Source organism: Fundulus heteroclitus, chromosome 1 (genome assembly GCF_011125445.2).
Source record: "Fundulus heteroclitus isolate FHET01 chromosome 1, MU-UCD_Fhet_4.1, whole genome shotgun sequence".
Lineage (NCBI taxonomy): Eukaryota > Metazoa > Chordata > Actinopteri > Cyprinodontiformes > Fundulidae > Fundulus > Fundulus heteroclitus.
The window spans coordinates 17,635,127-17,660,248 of NC_046361.1; the positions used below are offsets into that span (position 1 = coordinate 17,635,127).

A 25,122-nucleotide genomic window follows, 5' to 3' on the forward strand; every position below is an offset into this window, starting at 1 on the left:
ATCAGCGTCACACAAACCCTGCTGCAGACCTGGTCAACATTGACGGCGCAAACTAAGAGCTAAACGCCGGGTCAGGCCAGATTAGGTCACACTGCAAAAAGGGAACTAAAAGTAAGTAAAAAATTTCTTGAAATTAGTGTATTTTTCCTTGATTTGAGGAGAAAAATAAGACTATTTGCCAATGGAATAAGATTTTTGCACTTAAAATAGGAACAATTCATCTCGAAAATAAGATAATTAGATATCCTGCACTTGAATAAGACGATGGAGATGAATTGTTCCTATTTTAAATGCAAAAATCTTATTCCATTGGCAAATAGTCTTATTTACCTACTCTAATCAAGGAAAAATACAATTATTTCAAGAAAATTTCACTTACTTTTAGATCTCTTTTTGCAGTTCAGGTCACAACTTTCAGCTACTGCTCATATGCTGTAGATAACATTTCAGGTCTGGTACTTTAGCTGACATTATGTTCTAAACATGCCGAGCTGATTTAAAAGGACAGGATGCAAAAAAAAAGATTTAAAAAAGCAGCCAAATTGCAAAAAAAAAAAAAAAAAAAAACTTTGATCAAGACCCTTTTAAAATAGTCACAAGAAAGTGTGGTTTAAAACTTTTGCACATGGATGCATGCTCTTATCGGTGGTCCTGTTTCAGTGCAGCGCCGGCTTGGCGCCTCACCACTTCATTAATATTGCGCGGTAGTTTTCACGCAGGTCTCACTGCTGCCTCTGACCTATTTTCACTGCCAGTCTGCAGTTTAAGCAGAACACAGGCGAAACGGGAGGAGGAAGAAAAAAAAACACACACACACATAGGGAGGAGGCTGAAGCAGGCGATAAAAGGAGCTGCCAATGCTAATGCGGGTGATAGAAAAGGGAAAGGTTACGCTGTGATCGCGCGCGTACGCTTCAAGGTCGGCCGCTGTCGCATTAAATCCCACGACACGCGAACGTGAGAAAGCACTGAGGGCTGCTGGGTATCCGGCTTAAATCTGCTAATAGAAAAAACACCCAAACGCACCCGTTAAATCAGAAACACAGTGCAGAAAGACAGAATATCTGTATGCATGTCAGGATACTTTTCTCCTCTAAGAATATTTCACACACACACACACAAAAAAAAAAAAAAAAAAAGCCTGAGAAACTCAGAGAATGATGATAATTCTGGCAATTTATTTCGGCCTCTTATCCGTACAAAGGGCCACTAACGCATGCCGACAGGCTGTTTGATGTAGGGTTATATTTAATTGAGGAGCTGGCTCATCATCCCTCTTTCGCAGAACCCACAAGAGAGGGAAGAACGGCGGTTCCTGCCGGCTGCTGTTTGGTTGTCAAAGCGCGTCGGTGATCAGAGCGGCTGGAGATCACGCCTCCGGTTACGCCGTCCATCACCGCAGCAGACTCGACCGTACAACCGGAGCGAGAACGGCTCCGTTCTTCCCCTCAACACCGGAGAGCCGCTGAAAAGGCAACAGGAGGAAAGACATGAAAAGAATGAGAGCTCTCTGCCGTCGGTTCAGCTGCTCAGTAAAGCTTCAGGGGATTGGTGGCGGCGGTGGGTGAGTTTTGGGGGAGGGGGGGGGTGGAGATGAAGGGACGGTGCTGCTGGATGCTGTGGGGAAAGGGGGTTGGTGTCTTTAGATCAGCCCCGGTGACTCTTTGATCACCTCTCTGAGCTCCAGACAAACTGGAGAGCTCGTCTTCCACGCACAGGCTCAGAAACTCATCATCAACAGGCCTTGCTCAGGAGCACAGTGTCAGACGGCCGCCCTAGATTACAGGATAGCAGGCAGAGGATGAGGAAGATGAGTGAAGAGTGTAATTACTCAGCTAAAGGATCAGCCTTGTGTCCAGGTCTTTAGAAAGGTGATTTTTTACAGCTGCAGCCAAAGCTAAAAAGGTTAGAGAAATGCAGCAAAGAGTCACAAACCCTGCGCGTCACTCATCGAACAACATCTACAGGCCAAGCCGGTTGTTTCTTTGGAGGCCTGCCAGGAAAATCCGTCTCTGTTCCACCGTCACAACGGTAAACACGTCATCACAACTTAATTATATGTACGGTGAAGGATCTGTGATGCTGTGGGTCCGTCTCTCCTCCTGAGAGACAGCACATGTTAAATACACGATGCATCAAAGGCTGCAGGGTAGAAGCTCCCGGGGGGCTAAAGATTATTTAACATTGAATTTCTTTAGATTGAATGAATGGCCTCTTACTAACTCTTAATATTTCCAAATTTGTCTGTATTATATTCTGCTGCAGCAATAACAACACAAATAAATTTAAGGATTATTGCACATATTATTTAAGAGTGGCAATAACAGTGAAGGACTCTATACACCCAAAATCTATTTTTTTTATCCCAACAATGTTTTCCATGTTACTTTGAGCGAGTAAATAAACATAGTGCTTTTACGATAAAGAACAAAGACGAATCTACAGAAGTTTACCTTTGAAGCTTGAAAATCCATATTTAGCATCATGTCCACCCCCAGCCTCTGCTTTGAGTGCTGCGGGTTTTATTTTTAACCAACCCTACAAAGTGCCATCCTTTCACGGCAATATCTTCTGTAAATAAAAATTAAATAAAAAATGGGCGTCAAGAACCAAGAGTGAGAATGTTTACTCAAAATAGAAATGCTGCATGATTGTGGCGCGGTATCATCACAAATGTGTCTATTGTTGGACACGTTGCAGAGACAAAAAAACAAAAAAATAAAAACCCGTCTCCTCCCCTGATGTGATGGAAAATAAGCTCCTGAGGTTTGTTCTATACATGACATCCTCGTCTGAGCCACCGACAACACTCTGGTGCAAAGATGCTAATGAGCTGTGGATTGGCAGCGTTTGCTAATCCCTTGAAAGAGGCGCTCCCCTATAGATAACCTTGGGACAGAATCCCTGCAAATGAGCATCAAAGCCTGCTTTTTCACCGCAGCTACTTTAAATCTCGGGTCTGACATGGCCCTAATTGACGAGAGATGTTGGTTTGATGACGGTAAAACAAGGAAAGATTAATTAATAAAAAAAAAGAAAAAAAAGTATGCACTAAATGCAGAAGATCCAAACTGAGATGTATGCAAAATAAAATTAAATGCAGATTTAAACATTTTAGCCAGGCAGTGTTTCAAAACAAGCTACATGTAGCCTACCAGGAGCTTGTTACTATATTTCATGTCTTACATCCTTCAAGGACCCCAATCAGGATCCTGTCGGACTCCTTTGTGTGTTCCCGGGTTAGCGTGTAGAAGTGGGCTGGGCTCCGCATTATTCCCCCGAGGGACACTCAGCCAGCCTCGACTCAAGCGGGGTAATATTCCAGACATAATCAAAGGCTTTCTTTAACGCTGATCCAGGTCCAATCCCTGTGAGACACGCCGCTCCCTCAGCGTTGTGATGTCGGACCGAGCCCTCATGTCGATCAGTTCAGGAATCAGGGGCTGATAAACCAAGCTATATGTATATATATATATATATATATATATATATATATATATATATATATATATATATATATATATTATGTAATGATACAGCGTAGATTTTTTAATGTAATTTCAGTCTTTATGGGTGGAACAATTGCAGTTTTCTGGCTGAATAAATTTCTTTTTTCTTTGTTTGAGCCAACAATATTTTGGTCAGTTTTAATTTCTCTCTATTTTTTATTTTTTTGGGACATTAATTAATAATAAAACGTCTTCTTTTTTCCCCTCATTATAATGGTTTTCTAAATTTGATGTTAAAACATCCGATTTGCGCGTTGCCTGCTGGTCATTCCAGTAAAAGGAAAGTCTGCTGATTCCAATCGTCTATTCGTTTGTTTTGACCCAACTATACAGTTTGATTTAACTATTCATACATGTAAAAGTGAGAGAGGACCTCGCTGACTTTTAATTAAAGACTCTTCTTTCAGATGCTAAATATAGTCTACCTTGGCTCAAAGTTTTCCAACGGGCTGCAAACGTTTCCAAATCCATCAGGCTCTATGGCAGGCAGAGGCCTCGGCCTGTATTAAATCTTTTCAGTATGTTAAGCCAGAGAAACAATGCTAAATGTGGATTTTTTTTTTCTCACAAAAATTAAAATAAAACAGATAATTAAATAGCTTGTTTTTCAATTTTTGCATATAAGACTACATCCACGTTCCTACAGCTGCTAAGATAATAAACCCTCACGTCAGTCACGTGAATGTTGGTTAACAGCTATTTTGAGTTCAACACACCACATTATGACCTGCCGTGGTTTTTGGGTAGAGCTGAACGATTTTGGAAAATAATCTAATTGCGATTTTTTTTCTTAATATTGCGATTTAATGCGATTTTTTTTCCAGTTTAATTTATCATGTCTTTTTAAACATATACAAACAATAAATCAACTTGTTTCCTCGCTGTGCAAATTAGTTGCTAAAAGACCCGCAGCATCTAAACTCAGAGCAGAAATTATTGCGTTCTGACTACAATATATTTCAACCAAAATTGCAATTTTGACTTTTCTCCGCATTAACCACAAGCAACAAAAATGCCCTCTAAATAAAGATGTTTGTAAACAAGGACTATTTTAAACAAGAATTTTTAATGTTTCTATTAATCAGAATATTATTCAAGAGAACAGCTTTTAATTGATTTGGAAATCAATCCTTGTTGAACATAATGTGAAACCAACAAGGAAGTCTATGTATTAAACTGATTGACCTGTACTTAATGCTATGTATGATTATATAAACTCTAAAACAATAAAATTAGATTATCTCACTGCTGCAACTGTCTTCCTTCCATGTGGAGGCAAACCCACTTTAAACATTTTACCAACACCTAATGGACGTGTCTGATTCCCTAATTGTTACATAGCCAAAAATTGCAGACTCTGCGATTTGGAAATTGCGTTTTTTTAAAATCGCGATTATATTGAAAATGCGATTAATTGTTCAGCCCTATTTTTGGGGCAGACAATATTTGCAAATGGCCAAATTGACTGAAATAACCTAAATCGTGTTATCTAAATTGATCTTATTCTATTCCATCAAATCCAGCCATTCCTAGATTAGCGGGGCGCAGATCATTCAGAGTTTCACTCCAGATTAGATCAGATTGAACAGATTATTTTTGTTGCAGGGCGCTGCCGACACAGCGGAGAACCAGATCTGGCACATAACGTGTTATTGATCTGTGGCCGTATAAGAATCCAGAGTGTTGGCACACAAACTTCAGCAGCTCTGCCGTGTTGGTCGTTGTGTTGCTGACTTTATGCCTACGCAGGGTATGTTTGGTACTGACCTGACAGGGTCACACTGCAGCTGCTCCTCTCGTCTTTCTGCCATCTTTACAGCAGCATTTACTCACACCCACCATCCAAAAACACAACCGTCATAAACACAAGGGTCCAGCTGCTGAAAGTGGTGGAAGCGTACGTATGATGGCAGACATTGCTAAACAAGTCAACAAGAGCATAGATGACAAAACTGAAGAGGTCAAAATTATATAAATACAAATAACCGGGCTTTGGAAAATGTTTTTTGATCGTTTGGAGCCGATAGTAATTAAATAATAAATCTGATTAATTGCACAGACCTACTTTCCTTTAAGCGAAGGCAAACAATGTTACCGTTCTTTCAGCAAACCGACTTGCAGTATGCAACAACAGGCGGGGGAGGGGCAGCACAATGCTGCTCCGTGCCGCTAAGAAACAATTCCTAGTCACTCCAGGAGTTTCTCTGGCATAGATTAAAAAAAACAACAACTTCAAATCAAAAGAACACCATGAAAGAAAATGACAGCGGTTCTTTTCAAACCTAACTATATCGTGGTACAGGTACCCGGCCCACGCCCCGCTGAGAGCCCAAACCCAATCCCAGCGGTTATTTATGCTGCGTCCAGACCAAACGTCTTTTCAGCGTCAAAAAGACGTCCACCGACTTGGACGCTTGTGCACATAAATGTCCGACGCGCTGTCCAGGGCGGCGCCCATTGATAGGAGCCACCCTCTTCTTCTCCTCTGCTGGGGTCTGGATAATTGCGGATGAAATCGAGAGAGTGGCGTGGCTTTATTTACGGAATAATCTAATATAATCTGCGCCGTGTCTGAATTCACCACATAATTCAGAGGCGTTTTGAGTTTGCCGTTTATGCTCACCCAGCCAGTTTGACATCCTGCTTAGGGGTGTGCAAAATAATCGTCATGACGATGCATCGCGATTCTAATTTTCGCGATCTACTGCATCGATTCTTGATGCCAAGTATCGATTATTAATTAAAAAAATTAATAAATAAAGTTGCATGAATGGTTGGCGAACATCAGCCAAAAACAAGTGGAATACAACTTCATTGGTTTAAAGGACCACTGAGTCCATGTAAACGGCACTGATTATCCTTATTTTGGTATTTTAACTTTTATAAATCCTAAACACTTTTTGTCAGTGTGTCCACTCCAGTAACAGTAATATTTATTTTCATGGCAATCCCTCCAAAAGTCGTTTCAATAAATACAGCTATGTATGAATTCAGTCTCTTTCAGATATGTATCAATTTAAGACACTATCCAGATCATACACAGCCAGTCAGTCACTGGTAATCGCTGTATTTTTTTCTAACAGTGTTCAGTGAAAGTATCACAATGCATCGCGATACATCGTAATACTTGAAATATCGTGTTGCATCGTGATAGAATCGGATCGTGGCATGTGAATCGTGATTCAAATCAAATCGTGACTTCTTTGGCAATACCCACCCCTAATCCTGCTGACCGGCATCGGTGCCCACATCTGCCGCCAGGACACCAACTACAGGCGCCCCATTTCAGCTGAACAGCATCTGTCCACCCGTCTCAGGTTGGTGGGCATCTCTATATTAACATTTATCCGTGATCTCAAGTAAAAATATTTTTCCTGTCTGAAAATCCCCCACTACGTCACATAGAGGAGTCTCTGATTGGTCGAGGTCCCGCGTCCAGATGCAAAAGTTCAGATTTTCCAACTCTAGTGGCGCTTAACGCACGTCAAACCAAATTTGCAGCACGAAAGACAGAAAGCTTCAAAACGTACAGCGCAAGATTTGCGTGACGAGCCGCAGGAGCCCCCTGAAGCGCGACCGCCATACCCTTTGCACGTAAATTCAATGCCCTCGATGGTCAAAAGGCGTTTGGTCTGAACGCAGCTTCAGAGAGCTTGGTGGCTTCCTGTATGAATAGGAGACTGGAGAAAACAGCATTCTTGGTAGTTTTTGCCTCCTCTGAGGTTCTCCTAAAAACATCTAACTGAAAAGTAGCTGCCTTAGAGTCACCCAGAGAGAAAACTAACTTACATTTCTCATTAATGGGGAAAAAAAAAACTTGATAAGACCTATGATTAGTTTAAAATAATAAAGACGAGTTTTTAAAAATACTTTTCATCACCACATTTACTGTTGTAGCAATAAATATAAGTAAACTGTAAGTGGGCCATCCCTAATCCTGACTTAGAAACCTTTTTACAGTAAGGAGCAAATGGGCTTAAATCGGAATTTGGCTTGGATAACTGAGACTTTGCACAGGCATGTTGGGTTTAACAGTAAAGATGAGCTTCTTCCTAACACCAAGTGTTCACCGAGCAAAAAATAAAGAAACGTGGTTTTTGATTCTCCGCTCACCGGCCAATTAATGGGCTCATCCCTGACCATGAAAACCGAAGACCACCTCTCAAAAAACGTTTCAGATTCCAGATAGGCCACCAAGTGCAACAAGGGTTTCCTTTCAGGGCAGACATTATGCAACGTGATACGCACATTTACAGCAGGTCAAGAAGGCCAGAGGCCGCTGGAGAGCACGCAGACCGTTAGGCGCGCGCACGCCGCTACCGCAGCAACTGGTTGCGAGGCGCTCGTACGACGCACAACATCCGGTTTTCAAATCACATTCCTGCAGCGAGCACCGCGGTCCTGCAATGTGACTCGAACGGGTTTGATGGCTTCAGCAGATAGGAAAACCCGAGAGCGAAAAAATGACTTGAATTCGATCACGAGCTGCTCCAACGTCCCGAGCAAATGTGCGAGAAACATTAGTAGGCCAGAAGGCTGGCGAGGCTGCCAGCTGATCGGCCCAGCCTGGTTCTGCCGAGCAGCTGGGCCACCGCAGGCACACACACACACACACACACACACACACACACACACACACACACACACACACACACACACACACACACACACACACACACACACATAATGTTATGGCCTAACCCTGACCTCCACGGGTTTATACCTAACCCTAACCTAAACTTAATTGACACCTCAGACCTAAACCTAACCCCTAGACCACATCAAATCTTCACTTACTAGTAAAATCAGCAAAATAAATTTCCTACACACACATTTCTAAAAATAATTTTTTTTAGATATTTTCCCCATTTTAAGTCAACGATTTTAACAATAAAGGTTTTGTTGAAAAAAGAAAGGTCTGTCATTACTCCATCAACACCAACAAACGCTAAACAACAAAAACTGATTGCTTCTGATACTGATTCGTGTCACTCTCACTGCTTCCACATGAACAATGGGTAAATATTGGTTGACTCCAAGGGGGTTTTGTAAGTTCGATGTTTTGGAATAATAACAACTGTCTCGAATAATTTCAGTAGCTTTGTTTTCAACCGCAAAGCCAGAAAACGCTAACCTGACTCTAGCCAGATGGATGTCGCTCCGCCTAGCTCCACTCACGTCCATCTGGGACCTCTCTCATAGAGAGTGATTTCTCCAACCAATTTTATTGTCTAGCCAATCAGGACGCAGGGCTGGAGTTTCATAGATGTGACGTAGTGGAGAAGCGACCGTGACGGGAGACTGATTCAAACAACAATGGCGGCTCGCATCGAGGAAGCAAGCGTTAACATTGATGCTGCTATTTCTTCAGTGTTGTCCAATCTACCTGATATTGTTTCATTAAAAGAACATCAGAGAACGGCTCTGAAGGCTTTTGTTGGTGGAAACGATGTTTTCGTCCTTCTCCCGACCGGATTTGGCAACTTTTGTTTTCCGGGGCGCGTCCAGCGGTTAGCGTGAACCATGTTAGGAGGCCTTTAGTCCTCGACGCGGTCGGCCCGGGATCGACTCCGATCTCCGGCGCTTTCCCGCCTGTCTTCCTCTCTCTTCCTGTCAGCTCACTGTCAATAAAACGCGTGCCACTAGAGCCGCAAACACATAAAAAAAATAAAAAAAAGTTTAGTTTTTTCCTGTGTCGCTCTCACAGCGTCACGGGTTAGCTTCAGTGTGAGTGGTTGAAATAGCACGTCGATAAAGATGACAGACAAGTGGCTTATCCAGTCATATGCAAGGATTTTTGATAAGGCCCTGCCTTCAATAAAGGCAATTCCTGTGGAGATGTCCCAGATGGATGTGAGTGAAGCTAGGCGGAGCGAAATACATCTGGCTAGTCAGGTTAGGAAAACGCACGGCACCTCAAGATAAAACACGTTTTACACGTCCTTGAGTGAAACAAGCAATCATCCTCCACGTACAGGTTTAATGAGATTTATTACCCGAAAGCCTGGTCTGACTTGTGTTACGCCATCACATCTAGTTTAACCTGCTGCTTTGTTCTGGGTCAAATTGACCCATTTAAAAAAATTTTTTTTTAAATCCAACAAAAATGGTTGAAAGCTTTGTTTGTGAATGAAACTTGACAATTTCTTTGCAAGCCTCAACCTGGGTCAGGGTCTTCCAACTTGGACTAGGGTCTTACAGCACCAGGCCAATGATGCCCGCGGTCATCTTTCACAACATGATTAATGTATCCGTCCGCAACGCATTTGTAATTTGGACGGAAAGCTTTCCCGAGCGAACCGTGTCAAAGATGCAAATCTTCCTAGAGGACCGGGGAAAGGCTTTTGTGGTACAACATCCGCAACATAGATGGCACATGCCAGCACTGCAAAAAGGGAACTAAAACTAAGTGAAATTTTCTTGAAATCTGTGTATTTTTCCTTGATTAGAGCAGCTAAATAAGACTATTTGCCAATGGAATAAGATTAAAATAGGAACAAGTCATCTCAATCATCTTATTTCAAGTGCAGTACATCAAATGATCTTATTTTAGGGATAAAATACTCATTCCATTGGCAAATAGTCTTACTAAGCTCCTCAAACCAAGGAAAATACGCTAATTTCAAGAAATGTTTACTTACTTTTAGTTTGCTTTTTGCTGTGAGGGAGCCCAGCTACTGGGAGGGGGATCCAGGAGAGGACCACAGCGATGCCTGAGGTCAGGGTTGGACGATAATTCAATAACAATATATATCGATCGATAGACATATATCGATGATAGAGAAAAAGTAAATAAAAAGTTCTATAGAACAGTTTTCATTCCTTTTGCATTCTAGCCTATCGTGTAGATTAATATTACAGTCATGACATCCTCCCAACCAATCACAAACGCAGACCCTGGAACGCTTCGCAACCCTGGTGTGCCTGAAACAAAACAAAACTCACTCAAGTTGTGTAGATGAACTCATCTCCGCCTCGTAGTTTTTACCATCACAAGATGATGACAAATCCCTGGTAGAATGTGGAGAGTCAGAGACGGGCGTGTGCTATGTTCGTGTTGCTGATCTTGTTTTGTTCGTTTCTGGTTCAGAACAGCGGTAGAATAAAGTTTGTTAGCAACACGAATCCTCGTCACTCGTTGGTCTTGGTTTTAAAGCAGCAGCTCAATTTGAGCCCAACCAGTATAGGCGTCTGTCTGAAGCTAATTTATAAATAGGGATGGGAATCCAAAACCGGTTCCTGTTCAGAACCGGTTCCGTGGTTTCCAATTCCATGGAACCGTTTGGCAGCTAGCTTAACGATTCTCTTTTCGATTCCGTCGTGCTCCGGCTCTGAGCAGCAATTTACGTAAATTACGTCACGTTTTTACGCAAGTTACGCAATTTACGCAAGTTAAGTCACGTTTTTACGCAAGTTACGCACACGGCATTCAGTAAGCAAGTACGCCGTGACCAAGCAAAACAAAACAAATGGCGCGGTCGAAAGTTTGGTTTCATTTTAAGGAAGAGAAAGATGGCAACGAGGCACTTTGCAATCATTGCAAAGTGACATTTACATCCGCGGGAGGAAATAGATCCAACAGGCAGAAATTCCTGCGCACACAACATGGCATACATTTTAATGAATGCCGTGTTTTTGATTCTTACCGGACAGAAGCTAAAGTTACGACCAGCATGGAAGGCAACTCTGGTGGTAAGTAGCTAGTTTTACATCAGTGGCTGTGCTTAATGTGGTTCCTATAAATAAATCATATGCCATTTCTGGAAGTAAACCAATTTCCTACCTCTCTTTGGGGTTATTAAGGGAGTGAGCCTTTCTCGTTAATCCAGCCCTTCATTGGTAGCATGTTTAATTAGAACTACTGGTAGCTGGAATTCTTACATGATTCTAGCTATTGCAGTGGATGTAACGAAACATGCTATGAAGTTGCTCCGCAGTTCAGGGAAAGAGAGAAAGGTGACGCTCGTTTATTTAAATCAGTGGGAGACGAGTTTATTTCCCAAACTCGTACAGTAATGCTTTTTCATTAAACGGATGCATTCTCCGTTAGATTTAGATGACTGAGGTTATCTAAAGAGAGATTAATATGCAACTGTCACAACAAACTTACATTTTCTTGTATTCTAAGCAACTCGTCTACTGCATTTAGGTTTGTTCTCATATTCCTTTTTTTTTATTTAAACAAAGATAAATGTTACTCCAGTTGTACATTTGCTGTGGACATCTTGACCTTGTTAGTTTGTAAGGTCGTGTGATAGTTAAGTGAACAAAGTTGATGCTCATCAACAAACTTGTTTGTTCTCCTTTTTTCCCCAAATTGGAATCGAAAAGAGAATCGAAAAGGAATCGAAAAGGAATCGAATCGTTTCACAGAATCGATAAGGGAATCGGAATCGTGAAAATCTTTTCAATTCCCAACCCTATTTATAAACGTCACTCTTTAAAAAGCCAACATTTAAAAATTTAAAAAATAAATAAAAAAAAATCTATGTCATGAGTAACCATTGGTTTAGTTTTTGTGCAAGTTTTCCCAGTGGACAAGAAAATTAACATGCATTTTAATGAAAAACAAGTGAATTGATTGTCCTTAGGGTTGGGCGATATGGCTTAAAAATAAAATCTCCCTTTTTTTTTAAACAAAATCCGATTAATATACTTTCTTCCCCTTTGTTTCATAAACTCACATTGCTGAAATTAATTGTAAAACTTTACTTAAATTTCAGGTCAACGACATGAGATTATTGGAGTAAAAGTGCAATTTATGAGCTTTAAAACATGCTTATAAAACAAGTCAGCTCCGCAGTGATAAATAATGAAAATATAACAACATTTTTGCTGCTAGTTGTATTACACATCTAAGAACACTTCACTTGTGTAACTTCACACCAACTTAAAAAAGAAGTAAAAGAACAACCTAAAGTGCCTCGTCTTCAGGTAAGAAGGTAAGGAGTATTTGGACAATATATGTTCACAGAGGAGACCCAATTCAGGCTCTTTTGTGTCCACTCGACTCGACCCCGTGTGAGAATAGACCAAAGAAGACCAACCCCACATCAGAGGATGGAGCTTGAATTGCCATTCCTTTTGAGTGCTTTTCTCTACTGAGGATGGAAGAGGACTTCATTGCTTTAAGGGAACCTGGACGTGTACCACCACCAAATCTTTGACAATTCAATTTCAATTCAATTCAATTTTTTTTATATAGTGCCAATTCATGAAGCATGTCATCTCGAGGCACTTTACAAAGTCAAAATCAATCATATTATACAGATTGGTCAAAAATTTCCTATATAAGGAAACCAGGTGATTGCTTCAAAGTCCCGACAAGCAGCATTCACTCCTGGGGAAGCGTAGAGCCACAGGGAGAGTCGTCTGCATTGTCCATGGCTTTGCAGCAATCCCTCATACTGAGCAAGCATGAAGCGACAGTGGAAAGAAAAAACTCCCCTTTAACAGGGAGGAAACCCTCCAGCAGAACCGGGCTCAGTATGAACGGACAAGAAGCCTTCTCTCTAAATACAGGTCGTGTTCCTGAAACCAGCTGATTGTGAAGGAGCACAGGGGTGTTCGATAAAGTTCCCAAAACAATTAGGGGACAAAGACACAAATAAGTGTGTGAATAGATTTTTTAAAATCTACATTAACTTTGGACAATGCTTCTGCAAAGATAAAATATCTTTTCCCCAGACAATACCTAATTGTAACATTCAGAAAACAAAAACATCTTCAGGTTATTTCACAGCAGCTACACGGGCCCAGCTGAAGCAATGGAAACACGTCTTCAGTCGTTCTTTGATCAAATACACATTTAACAATTCATATTAGGTCAAAATAACCCATATTAGGCTCAGGTAAGGAATCCCCGACCTGACAATCGACACACAGACTTACTGAAGGTCAAAGCAGTGTTGGTCCGAGCCAAGCAGGCACCACGGGGCGACCAAGAGACCTGCCTGCTGTCTGTTAGCAGCCATCACTTGTGTGTGTGTGTGTGTGTGTGTGTGTGTGTGTGTGTGTGTGTGTGTGTGTGTGTGTGTGTGTGTGTGTGTGTGTGTGTGTGTGTGTGTGTGTGTGTGTGTGTGTGCGTGCTACAACAACAGTGACAGTATTTGGGACAATGGTGATGAACTAGATTGTAGAAAACCTCATTGATAAGTGGGTCATGTTTTGTAGTCACCGTGTGATGCGTAAACTCAGGCCTTGTCCAGACGTAGCCAGATATCTGGGAAAACATGTCTGTGCGCTTTTGTCTTTCATCAGCATAAAAACTCAGTTTTAAATAACTAGAAATTATTATTTTAAAAAAAAACTCCGGCCTATAGGTGCAGATTTGAGAAGGCTCAGTTGTTGTGTCTGCGTGTGTAAGTGGTAAAAATGGACCTTTAGGGTCCGGCGCATCAAAGTATGTGCCACGCAATGCGGTGCCGACGTCACAAGTGCGACCGTCGTTGTGGAGTATAAACGAACGCTACCAGAGAGCTGCTGATTTTTACGCTGGTGTTGACTGTTTACAATATGCGTCTAATGAATGGTAGACCGGACTAATTCACCGCCACGACCACACTGCGTTTCCTGTCTTCACCTCTGCATCGAGACTTCAAAGTAAAAGCATACATGGTACGTTAGAAACAGAGTTGGTTTAGACGCTTTTTGCTAGTTTTTTTTTTAAACACCTACTTCAATACGTTGAGTTGCAAAGGTAAAAGAGTTCAGGTGTTTTACACCAACTCTCCCAGCCAATGTGGAGAGACCACGCATTTGTTTACAGTCAGTTCAGGATAAGCACACCTTCTTTCCTTTAGAGCTTGTCATACCGCTGTCAATAGATAAAAGGTACCTTACTTACTTTTAAAGCAAAAGTTTCTCCATTTCAAATAAAAAAACATTTTCTCATGTTAAGATTCTGATTCCCCGGGGTTCTCTGTCTTTTATTGGTCATTTTCTAAAGTATAAATGAAGGAATTTACTATCAATATATGGCAAATTCCATCATGGTCAGGCTTTAAATATAGATGAAAATACTCAGAATGGATGAATCAATGGAACACAGCTGAATGGATATTCAGGACTGTCTCAGAAAATTAGAGTATTGTGATAAAGTTCTTTATTTTCTGTAATGCAATTAAAAAACATGAAATGTCATACATTCTGGATTCATTACAAATCAACTGAAATATCGCAAGCCTTTTATTGTTTTAATATCGCTGATTATGGCGTACAGCTGAAGAAAACTCAAAAATCCTATCTCAAAATATTAGAATATCGTGAAAAAGTATACTAGTAGGCTATTCAACTAATCACTTGAATCGTCTAATTAACTCGAAACACTGCAGGGTTTCCTGAGCCTTGAAAAACACTCAATTTCGAGTTAATTCAAGTGATTAGTTGAACAGCCTACTAGTATACTTTTTCACGATATTCTAATATTTTGAGATAGGATATTTGGGTTTCTTAAGCTGTAAGCCATAATCAGCGATATTAAAACAATTGCGATATTTCAGTTGATTTGTAATGAATCCAGAATGTATGACATTTCATGTTTTCTAATTGCATTACAGAAAATAAAGAACTGTATCACAATATTCTAATTTTCTGAGACAGTCCTGTAATTTAGAGCCTGGAAAAAAATAAATGACAAATGATGGGATTGATGGCAAAACAAATAGGATGTATTGAATAGGGGGGGGGGGGGGGGGCTAGATAGATGGATAATTGGATAGATATAAATGTAACAATCTATGGAAAGATGCCCAAACAGATAGGCAGAGGAGATATTAGACAGACAGATAATCACAGGGACAGAGAGACGGGATGAACGGGTCACTTAACTGTGAATAAAGTCTGGAAAAGCCCTATATCATTTTCCATACTTCAAACTATTTTTGCATACTCATCTAGACCTAGAAAAATACTCAGTACTTAATTAAAAGTATGGACGACTTCATACTTCTCCAGGCTCCATAGAAGCCCTGTGAAGAAAACAAACCCATCTCATCTGGTCTATGATCACAGAGCATCTATGCTCACTCCTCGGGGTCCCTCAAAGGACCAAAAAAACAGAAGCTGCAGCCTTAAGCTGGTCCCTTGGGGGTGTGGCAGCAGGATTTTTCAAAAGCACCACCATCAAAGCGGAGGCATAAAATTCAGATTACCAAACGGCTATATACGCTCCACGTTCGTTGAACAACATAATATGGGAGGCTGTGAATAAGAGACAATAAAACAAGGTTATCTGGGACTGAGAAAAGGAAAACAATAAACATGAGTATGAATCATTATAACTAGTAAAAAAAAAAGGCTTGGAAGTGATTCGGAGACACTGTGAAAACGTCAAAAATGTGAGACGATGACATCCCAGTGGGTTTATGCCGACCGGGCAACAAGGTCAGGAGCCGCTGCGGGATTAAGCGGCCTCACCCCTCCTGGTATCTGCTGCTTTCCAGGCAGCTGACGGCGTGCGTTCCCCCCTCAGGGAGCGTAATGAGACAAGGGGTCCTAATCTTTGCCCAAAAATCCAAACAGCTAGGAGAATGTGCAAACTAAGAGAGGCTTAACGCGCTGTGGTACACGACTAAGTGTGCCAGTTGCCAGGGGGGATACTGTGTGTTTTTGCCCGTGACCAGGGCCCACGACACCTGCTGGCTGCAGCTCTCATCAGTGTCCTGCTGCCAACAGGGAGCCAGCTTTGCCACTAAAAGGGCTGTCAGACCCTGGGCATGTAGAGGGGGGAGCAGCAGCAGCAGCAGGCACTGTAAAAGGCAAGCTGGCATAATGGACCTGCTTGGATTCAAAAATAGAAGAGGGAGGTATGCGTGGAGTTAAGTTCAGGATTAAATAATAATTTAAAAAGGAAAAAAAAAAACATAAAATATGAAGCTATATGCACACACAGCATCCTGGGTGATGTGGCTGTCTTGTGGATGCCTGTATTAACATGTAAGCACTATTAAAGCGCAGCTATTGTCATGTGAAATAAAAAAAAATACTTTTTTTTATTTTATTTTTTTTTATAAATAAAAAATATATTTCCCGTTGTTGACAGAAAATTAAACATGGGGGTTTAAACGTCTCGGTAATGCTCAGAGACGACTGAGCGGCTCTTGTCATCATGCAGTTTTCACCGTAGCGGTGCTAGCCAGCAGCCAGCCCGCTCGCCGCTCTCCCTCCAGCGGCTTTACGGCGTTTATCCGCCCGGGTAACACACATATACACATAGCAGCAGCAGCAGCAGCCCTGGTCAGCTACCAGTCCTCTACACTGTTTCGGTGTCGGCTGGCGTTTCGTTGGTGAGGAACGACAGCCGAGCCGCGGAGCTAACCCGCCGAGCTAGCTCGCCTAGCATGCCCCAGACAAAAGCCTGAATGAAGTTCCAGCGGCTGCAAACAGCATCCAGGTGCCGCTGCGCCGCCACAAGTCTGAGCGCTGCGGTTCTAGCGGAAGAAAATAATAATAATAATAATAATAAAAAGACCCTCTGACAAAACTACTGCCCGTCAGTTTAAACGATAGATACACGCTTACCCCTCCTGGTCCAGCTTTACTTTCGTGTGTGAGCTGTTTGAATGGGGGTGTTGTTGTGTGAGCAGGGCGTCCCTTTCCGAGGTCACATCCCTCCAGTCGGCAGAGCTACGGGGGACTGAGTCGACCAGCAGGCTCCCTACGCTGCTGGAGCTGCAGTACCGCGGCGTGCCGCCGGGGGCGCTACAGATCTACTGAGGATCCCAGGGTTTTGTCCGAAGAAAAACGCAATGCTGAATAACTCGGAAGGGTGTTTAAACTTTTTTTTTCTCAAAGATATTCACTTTCCTCATAACAGGTTTAGTTTTCAGACAAATAAGAGAGGATATGGAGAATATATTAAAAAAAGTTTGAATATTATTGATCGTTGTCTCACCTTTTACGTCTCCAGTCTGAAAGTTCATTAGGCTACATTTGAGAGTCATTACATGCATTTAGTTGAAAAAATAAAAATAAAAAAATTGGAACAATTCTTGATGGTTTGGAATTTTTTTCCCCTACTTTTACGTGGCACACTTTCCGATGAAATATAATTTTGTTGCCTTTTTTTGGCCTGTTCTTTTCATTTTTACAGCCAAAGTGATGCAAACTAGAGAGATGTCCTATTCAGAGAATTCCTGTTCTAAAAACAAGAAAGGTAGATCCTTTTTACATTTTATTACAAGTTCCAAAGCAGCTGCCAGAAATGTGCACTATCAACAGACCTGAACAGGGGAACACTGCCTGAAAATCTAGGATATTTTCTAAGAAAGGGAAAAGAAACAGAAAAAAGAAGAAATGACAAAAGTATTCTTGAAAGCCTTGGTGGTTTCCTTTTTATTCAGTATTATGTTTTACTCCCAACAGCAAGTGTGGCAATGTAAAAAAAAAAAAAAAAAAAGGGAGAGAGAGATGCAAAAACGTGACATCAAACTGACATTCAGAAGATAATTTATTTGCTTTAGCTGCACAACTGAAAACCTGGCCTGGAACTTAAGGGAGCTGTACCGTATTCTAACCATTTAAAAATTATGATCAGCCTATAAAACAACAATATCATACTTAACGATTAGCAAAAGGACCAATTGATTTCAATCAAAAGCAGTATTTAGTGAAGCCCCTGTAAAGGGACAGAAATTATAAGTATCATCACCTTGTTGCTGCACAATCTACAGCTACACTTGCTCCTCTTCTTGTCATCATTGCACAGAGACTCACATAAGAAGAGACTGTTTAACAATATATATTTAAAAAAAAAAAAAGGCAAAAAGGCAAGGAGTCCTTTCAGGACATACAGTGGGGTAATACAGCATGTAAAGTAATCCAGAAAAACACCTAGAAATGAAATCAAACAGTGCACAGTCTCACTTAAACTGACAATAAGCACTTTGTGCGGCAGTTATTTTCATTACAGTGATTGACCCTAAAAGCATGAATATGTTTCATGTTACCTGGCACATTCGGCAAGTACTGCAATGGAAGTGCAAACCTTAAATATCACAACACACGCGCACACACATGCACAACCAGTTTATACTCTTAGAGAGTGCACATTATGCACACTGACCTCTGACATTTACAGTGTGACCAAAATCACAGACTGAGAAGTACATCCACGAGTAAATGGCTTTTCTGTGTCCACAGATCGTATCAAGTACCAACCCCCAGCATTTCCTTTCATCACATGCTATCTTCGCTGTACAGCATCTTGAGTATTCTTTCTCCAGCTGCTGGTAGGGATCTGTCCTTAAAAGCTGAGTTTAAGGCATTTTAAATAAAATCCATCAAGGTTTTTTACAAGAAACACCCTTTTAGGACAGTTCATTGCGATAAACACTACAGACATTAGTTGCTTACTTTTGTAGGAAGAAAAATGTGAGGTAAACAATGAGTCTGACTGTGTTTCTTTCCATGAACAACTCTCATGCTCCGCACAAAACAGATCGTGAAATTTAGAGTTGTACATAGCCAGATGCAAGGTGAGCCTTCTGGCCTGTTCCCAGCATTTGTGCAAAGCAACATGTTGCCGCCTCGTATTTCAAACTCATCGAACATAAACTGATCTTTTCTTTTGACAGAGAAAAAAAATAGCATTAATTACATTAAAGGCTTTAATGCAAAATGACTCTAGCAAGATTCTGCTGGGCAACAAAGCATGGTCCTCTGGTGTGTTCATCATAAAATGAAAATAATAAAAAAAATTAAATCAGAAACATCTTGCCTTACATTAAATGTGCACAATGCTTCATTTGTACTGGCACTCAATAAGCTTCAAGGCCAAATGACACAGCGACAGTAAATTAATTTAAAATAAACATAATGACTTTACAAGTTCTCCACAACAATCTAATTAAATAAAGCACGGTATAAAAATATGCAACACTGTTGGCGAGACGCAATTCAAACAGTACGTGACAGAGTCATTGCCATCCGCTGCTGTGACTGGGCGAAAAAGTCTCTAGAAGTCGCTCCCTGCTGGGAAATGCATTTGCTGAGACGAGCTTTTTGTTTCGGGCGATGCACTTTGCAGGAGCATATGGTCTTCAAGTAGCAACTTTCACAATATCCACGTTGCATTTGATGGTCTGGGTTGGTAGAGACAGTTCATTCATAGATGGAAACATAACACAAATAGATGTCCTTTACTTTGAAAATGTCCGTGCTGAAATGGCTCATTGTCTTTGGATGACTCTATTTAGTTGATTCTCAGCCGCTGGCATGTAAACATTTGCCGATGTCTGTGTTTGAATGCCGCATGTCAAATAAATCTTTATCTTTTTCTTCTTTGTTTTTCTGTCTATAAGTTAAAAGTTATCATTTTTGGCAGGCTTCACCGGCGCGCCGCTCCTCACGGTCTGTTATCTTTGGCCAAGGAGTGCATCATCCAGTTGACTTTCGTCTTCCAGCTCTCCCGCAACGCTTCGTTGAACTTCACTTTGAAATTCTTCAGCGCTTCGTCCTCTGGTTTGCCCAGAGCTAAGGAATCCTGTTGATAACGAGAAACAAATGGAAGCAACCTTAGCATGATTCTCGTCATCACTATAAGAGGCACAACCCTGTTTTTGGTTTCAAGCAGTGTTGTCGTCAAGTCACTATGCCTCGAGTCCGAGTCCAGGTTTGAGTCTCCAGTGTTCAAGTCCAAGTCAAGTCCAAGTCATTAAAAAAAATCTGAGTCAAGTCACTATTGATCCACGTCGAGTCCAAGTTCCGCACTAAAGTAAGCATAGCCTACATGTTTTTAAACTAAAAAACAAAATCCACACTCCACCACATCGCACTAATAATTTAGATCATACACCAAATAATATTCTAATGACATATTAAAATTATAGCCTAATGATATAAAAAAAAGTCAAGTCTTTTTCTCAATTTCCGAGTCAGAATGGTCTGAATGTAGGAGTCCGAGTCCAAGTTCGAGTCATCAGTGCTTAAGTCCAAGTCAAGTCACGAGTCTCTAAATTTAGCTAATGACTCGGACTCGAGTTCGAGTCTCGGACTCGAGTCCTACAACACTGGTTTCAAGATGTGGGGGTAAATAGAGTTTTACATCTCATCTCTTAGGGAGCTGCCTCTGTGCGGCACCCAGGGAGCATTCTGGGTCTTGCTCAGGGACCCACAGGGGCAGTCTATTGGATTAGAACCAGGGAAGATTTTTCTGGATGCAAGCGCCCTGCTCTAACCACTAGGCCACTCCTGAAATATCCCCCTTGTCCAAAGATCATAACTACAATGTTTCTGCTTTTTAAGGACCATCCAGTACACAGTGTTATTGGCAAACTTAGAGGCTCAATTAGTGATGCCTCGGTGCTCTAATGAGCAACTGGGAAGTTCCTTCATTCCTCCAGCAGTCGGAGATTTCCATGCCACCCGCATTCATTGGCATCCTTGTTTAAGAAGTGTAAAATGGCTAGAAATAAATTCATCTTTTATTGCTATAGCACAAACTCACACTGACTTTGTTTTTTTTAAATCTGATCATCCCATCATCATTCGATGAAGAGGGGAGAAAAAAGATACGTTTTTACCATAAACAGAGGATTTGCAGTTATTTCAATCACTAACGATCTTTTAAAATGTTACAGGAAGCATTTTTAATATAATATATTTCTGGGATTTCAAAATGACATGACCCATAGGCCCATTATATGCCATCTACATGCTGACCTGTCATATGAGAGGCAGGGACAAAGCCTTTCGGTCATACCATGACCGATGTAAACATGTGGACTTTGCTAAACTCTACTGACTCTATATTCTGTTTTTATTTCTTATGTTTTAATCATATAAAGCATTTGGCGTTGCCCTTGTACTGAAATGTGCTATACAAATAAATTAGCATTGCTTTGCCTCGAATCTTTAACTTGAACAGTCTGCTTTGGTCAGACGAGACTAAGGCAAAGGTTTTCGGTTGCAAACACTCCAGATGGTATTCTTGGTGAAGATCAGGCTTGTGTCAAATGATCTGGGTTTAGTACCTTTAAATACTGGATATCTTTGGAGGATGTGAGCTCCGGCAGGCCTGCTGCCTTCATCATGGCGAAGAGGTTGACGAACAGCGACCCGTTTCGACACAGGATCTTGTAGGCGTGCTCACAGTATTCCCTGAATCTAACGAAAAGGATACAAGAGGAGCCATCAGCTTTAAGTATCCAACACGACCCTCCAAACCCTTAGTAACGTACCACTCTTTATAGTACCTTTCAAACTTCTCGCTGTTGTTTGTCTTTCCTTGCTGGATCACATGGACAAAGTCATACGTCAGGATAAACGGCACACGCTCCCTGTTGATCCCAAGTTTCCGCTTGAAGTTTCCCAGGAAGTGTCCGAAGTCGATGTGAAACAGCTAAATATCAAAGAACAATGTCTCTGTTAGGAAGATTTACGATTCAGAGTGCTTCATGAATATTCTACTTTCTGCGCCAAACAATTTAACTAGACTTCTCACTGTACTCATATGGCCTGATTGTACTCGTAAATTAGCTTTCTCTCCCACGGCCGCAAGAAAAAAAATGAAGTCACTCTGGTCTTGCAGCCCTGGTTGCCGAGTTCTTCACTCATTTTTCTTCAGTGGTCTGTAATCGGTCATAAATGTAAGTAAGCGTGGCTACTGCGCTGAAGGACCCTGTGGATATTTCCAGGGTTTGGGGGCGATGAACAATTAAGCCAGAAAGAACTTTGCTCCTCCATCTTGCCATCTTCAGAGAAATAACTACTTCCTGTGTTCTTGGAGAATCCGTACGGGCCTTTTAATCGGGCCAGAATTGTTTGGAACCATGATGTGAAAGTGAAAATGTACGAAGTCACATAAACATGTGTTAAACCTCACCTGTCCAGTTTCCCTGATCATGATGTTGTCGTTGTGCCGATCTCCAATCCCCAGCACGTAAGTAGCTACACAGTAGCCAGCACAGGAGAGCGTGAACTCCTCTATCGCTTGATCAAGTTTGTCCCTGAGGAAACATAAAGGCAGAGAAACAAGGAAGCAAGGCATGAGTTGGTTTTATTCCTACAACACATTTCCTCTTTTCCTTATCGCCATCATTTAGTAACACCCAGACAGCCTTAAGGCTGCTGCTGGTGCTGCATACTTTATGAAATATTCACAGAGGAGATCCTGTGGCAGATCAATGATTGACCGTCACATCCTTTCAGTCTGGATGAGCATGAAGTCCGCCGTGTTAAGCTTTTACTAATTCTCCCCGCTCCGATTCAGGCTCTGCCGCATTTCAAGCAAATTACCCTTCTGTTCTGTGCCAAGTGACGTCCAAAGCCTTTTTATCCTACGACCTTCTTTCTTTTAGGGAACACGAGCCCTACAGACGGTCCAAATAAAAATCTGCTCTCGTGTATTGTTCCAGAGGTTGCCTGCACACTTTGTCCCATCCTGCTACAGCTCAGAGACGGAGCAGCACAGACCACACAGGATCTGCGTAAATCCACCTACCGTACAACACGCCATCATTCAGCTTTAGGTGCAGCAGCAGCAGCCGCGCAGGGGTCGTGTATGAAATATGGTCACAAAATAAGAGTGGGCACCACTAAGAGCTGGGCTTTTGCTGTGTGCCTCTGCGGAACATGATGAAATACCAAAGAGGCAATTCAGCCATTTGAATCAGCTTTATTAGTGCAGGGACACATCTCGAACCCGTGAGGATTGGGTCACCGTTGTCACTAAGAATAAAAGAGAAGCCCATCAAAGCAGAAGAAGCATATGACTGAGCAGATTTACCTTCAGGAAGAAATATATGATGGGTTTCATACCCCACAAGTTCTAAATGAATGCCTGAATAAAACATTGTCATATCAGGTTTAAATTGACAGTAAAATGTTCCGCGCTTGGTTCAAAACTCTGTTCATCGTCTGCTTAGGTCCAGAAAAGAGCTGGAGACTGGTGAAAAACTCATACGGAGTTTTAATGAAGATCAGAGTGTAAAAACAGATCCTGATTGCCCTTTAGTGCAACAGTCACTATTAAATTCCCACTAAGAGCCCTTGGGCACTAAATGGGTCCCTGCAAAAAACTAAAGTGTAATTTAGTGCACTTTTAAAGCTCAAGTCGTTCTTCAGCTTTAGTCCTGAACAGATGGACAGATCTTAACAATTTTAAAGACTTTTGATTGTATGCAATAGGAATTCATTTAATTGATTAATTCAAATTACATTTTTTTTAAGATTACGTTTTTGGAAAATCTGGATTTTACTTTGCCAATGCAATCATTGGGCTGTATGTTTAGGAACATATATTGTTCCTAAAATACAGCCCAGGAACAAACAGGAACCTTTTATAACCAGAATTCAAGGCACTTTAATTTACTCATTTACTTTTTTTTAAGTTAGCTTGACGGCAGGGCCACCGTCTTGTTTTTCAAGCATGTTTCACAGCTTGTATTCTGTTGCCCCTTGAATTAAGGTCTACGCCCGGCCGAGATGCTTGACCTAAAAGCAAGTTTTTAACACAGTTTCTTTCATTTCTTTTTGTAAAACAAAAAAGAGGGAAACAAATCAATTTGCTATAATAAAATCAGAGCCCAGCCCTAAAGTCATACTTATTAAGTCAGAATATGGGTTCCAATGAGGCTCTTTTGACAGATTAAAAGAATAATTTAAATAACAACTACCTTTAAACAAGTATTAAACATACTTTTCATTAAGCCCACATATATGTATAATTATTTTTTTATGTAATATTCTAATCTTAAATGTTGTGTTTTCTTTACATGTAAGCCAAAGAAGCATTGTTATCAACAGATAACAGATAAGGGCTTTAAAACACCAGTTTGTTAGGAATTGATCAATATAACGTGTTTACCTCAGTTAAATGGGAAAAGAAACAAACTGACTTTTTGATAATATTCTAATTTATTGTATATGACTGTACATATGGACTTGGGTTGGGTTCAGAGTTAAAATTCCTGGGACTTGTTGTGCAATAACATACAATAATGCATAAAAATGAAGCCTAAATAAACCTATATGGTTGAAAGCCCCCATGTGTGCAGTCAGTGTACACCTAAGTTTTAAATGATAAGGTATGATAAGAAGTGAGGTGACAATTTTTCACCTTTGTTCCAAACCATTAATGTTGCAAATCTCTTGATTGTTAAAAATTATAATATGGCTAAAACGATCCAGCTGAGTCTTTGCGGGCCTGAAGGGGTAAACGTCGCCGTTCAAGTCTATTCCATAGAGATTGCAATACCCTGCATGAGTCGCTGCAATCATTATCATATCTTTGCCGATTAATGTGTTGTTTGATATTTTTGTAAACCTGCTTAAGTTGGTCCACTTTTTCTCCAATCAATCAAAACTGCATCAGACTTCTTGGTTCCACCAGAAGGTGCCCACATAGGTCCGCCGAGCAGAAACCAGCCTTTGGGGGCCATTTTTAGCAAGGGGAAACCAGACAAATTAAGATCTGCCATTTCAAATAGTCAGTAACCGGAAAAAATAAGCTTATTATAGTTAAAAATTTACATATTAATTTTCCACTGTAAGAATTAAGGAAGCTCTCTGATGTAGCAATACATGTTGATTTCTATGCCTTAATGTCACAAGATCAACTTGTCTTTAATTCTCTTGGAGTTTTTATTTTATTTTAGGACTTTTATAATAATTT

General features: G+C 41.0%; 2 protein-coding genes across 3 annotated transcripts in view; both read right to left on the bottom strand.

The window, feature by feature from the left end:
• The window catches only part of ctnnbip1 (catenin, beta interacting protein 1), a 34,913-nt gene extending 17,743 nt beyond the window's left edge, over window positions 1–17,170 (bottom strand). The window contains exon 1 of the mRNA XM_012850441.3: window positions 17,031–17,170. The gene's annotated coding sequence lies outside the window, so the exon portion shown is untranslated. The remainder of the gene's footprint in view (window positions 1–17,030) is intronic.
• Window positions 17,171–17,904: 734 nt separating this feature from the next.
• The window catches only part of pik3cd (phosphatidylinositol-4,5-bisphosphate 3-kinase, catalytic subunit delta), a 33,939-nt gene continuing 26,721 nt past the window's right edge, over window positions 17,905–25,122 (bottom strand). For both annotated transcript variants that reach the window (XM_036136762.1, XM_036136764.1), the window contains exons 20-23: window positions 22,333–22,456; window positions 21,704–21,849; window positions 21,482–21,614; window positions 17,905–19,992 (exon numbers count right to left, since the gene is read on the bottom strand). In XM_036136762.1, the coding sequence (XP_035992655.1) occupies window positions 19,855–19,992; window positions 21,482–21,614; window positions 21,704–21,849; window positions 22,333–22,456 (541 nt within the window). In that variant the 3' untranslated portion in view covers window positions 17,905–19,854. The remainder of the gene's footprint in view (window positions 19,993–21,481; window positions 21,615–21,703; window positions 21,850–22,332; window positions 22,457–25,122) is intronic.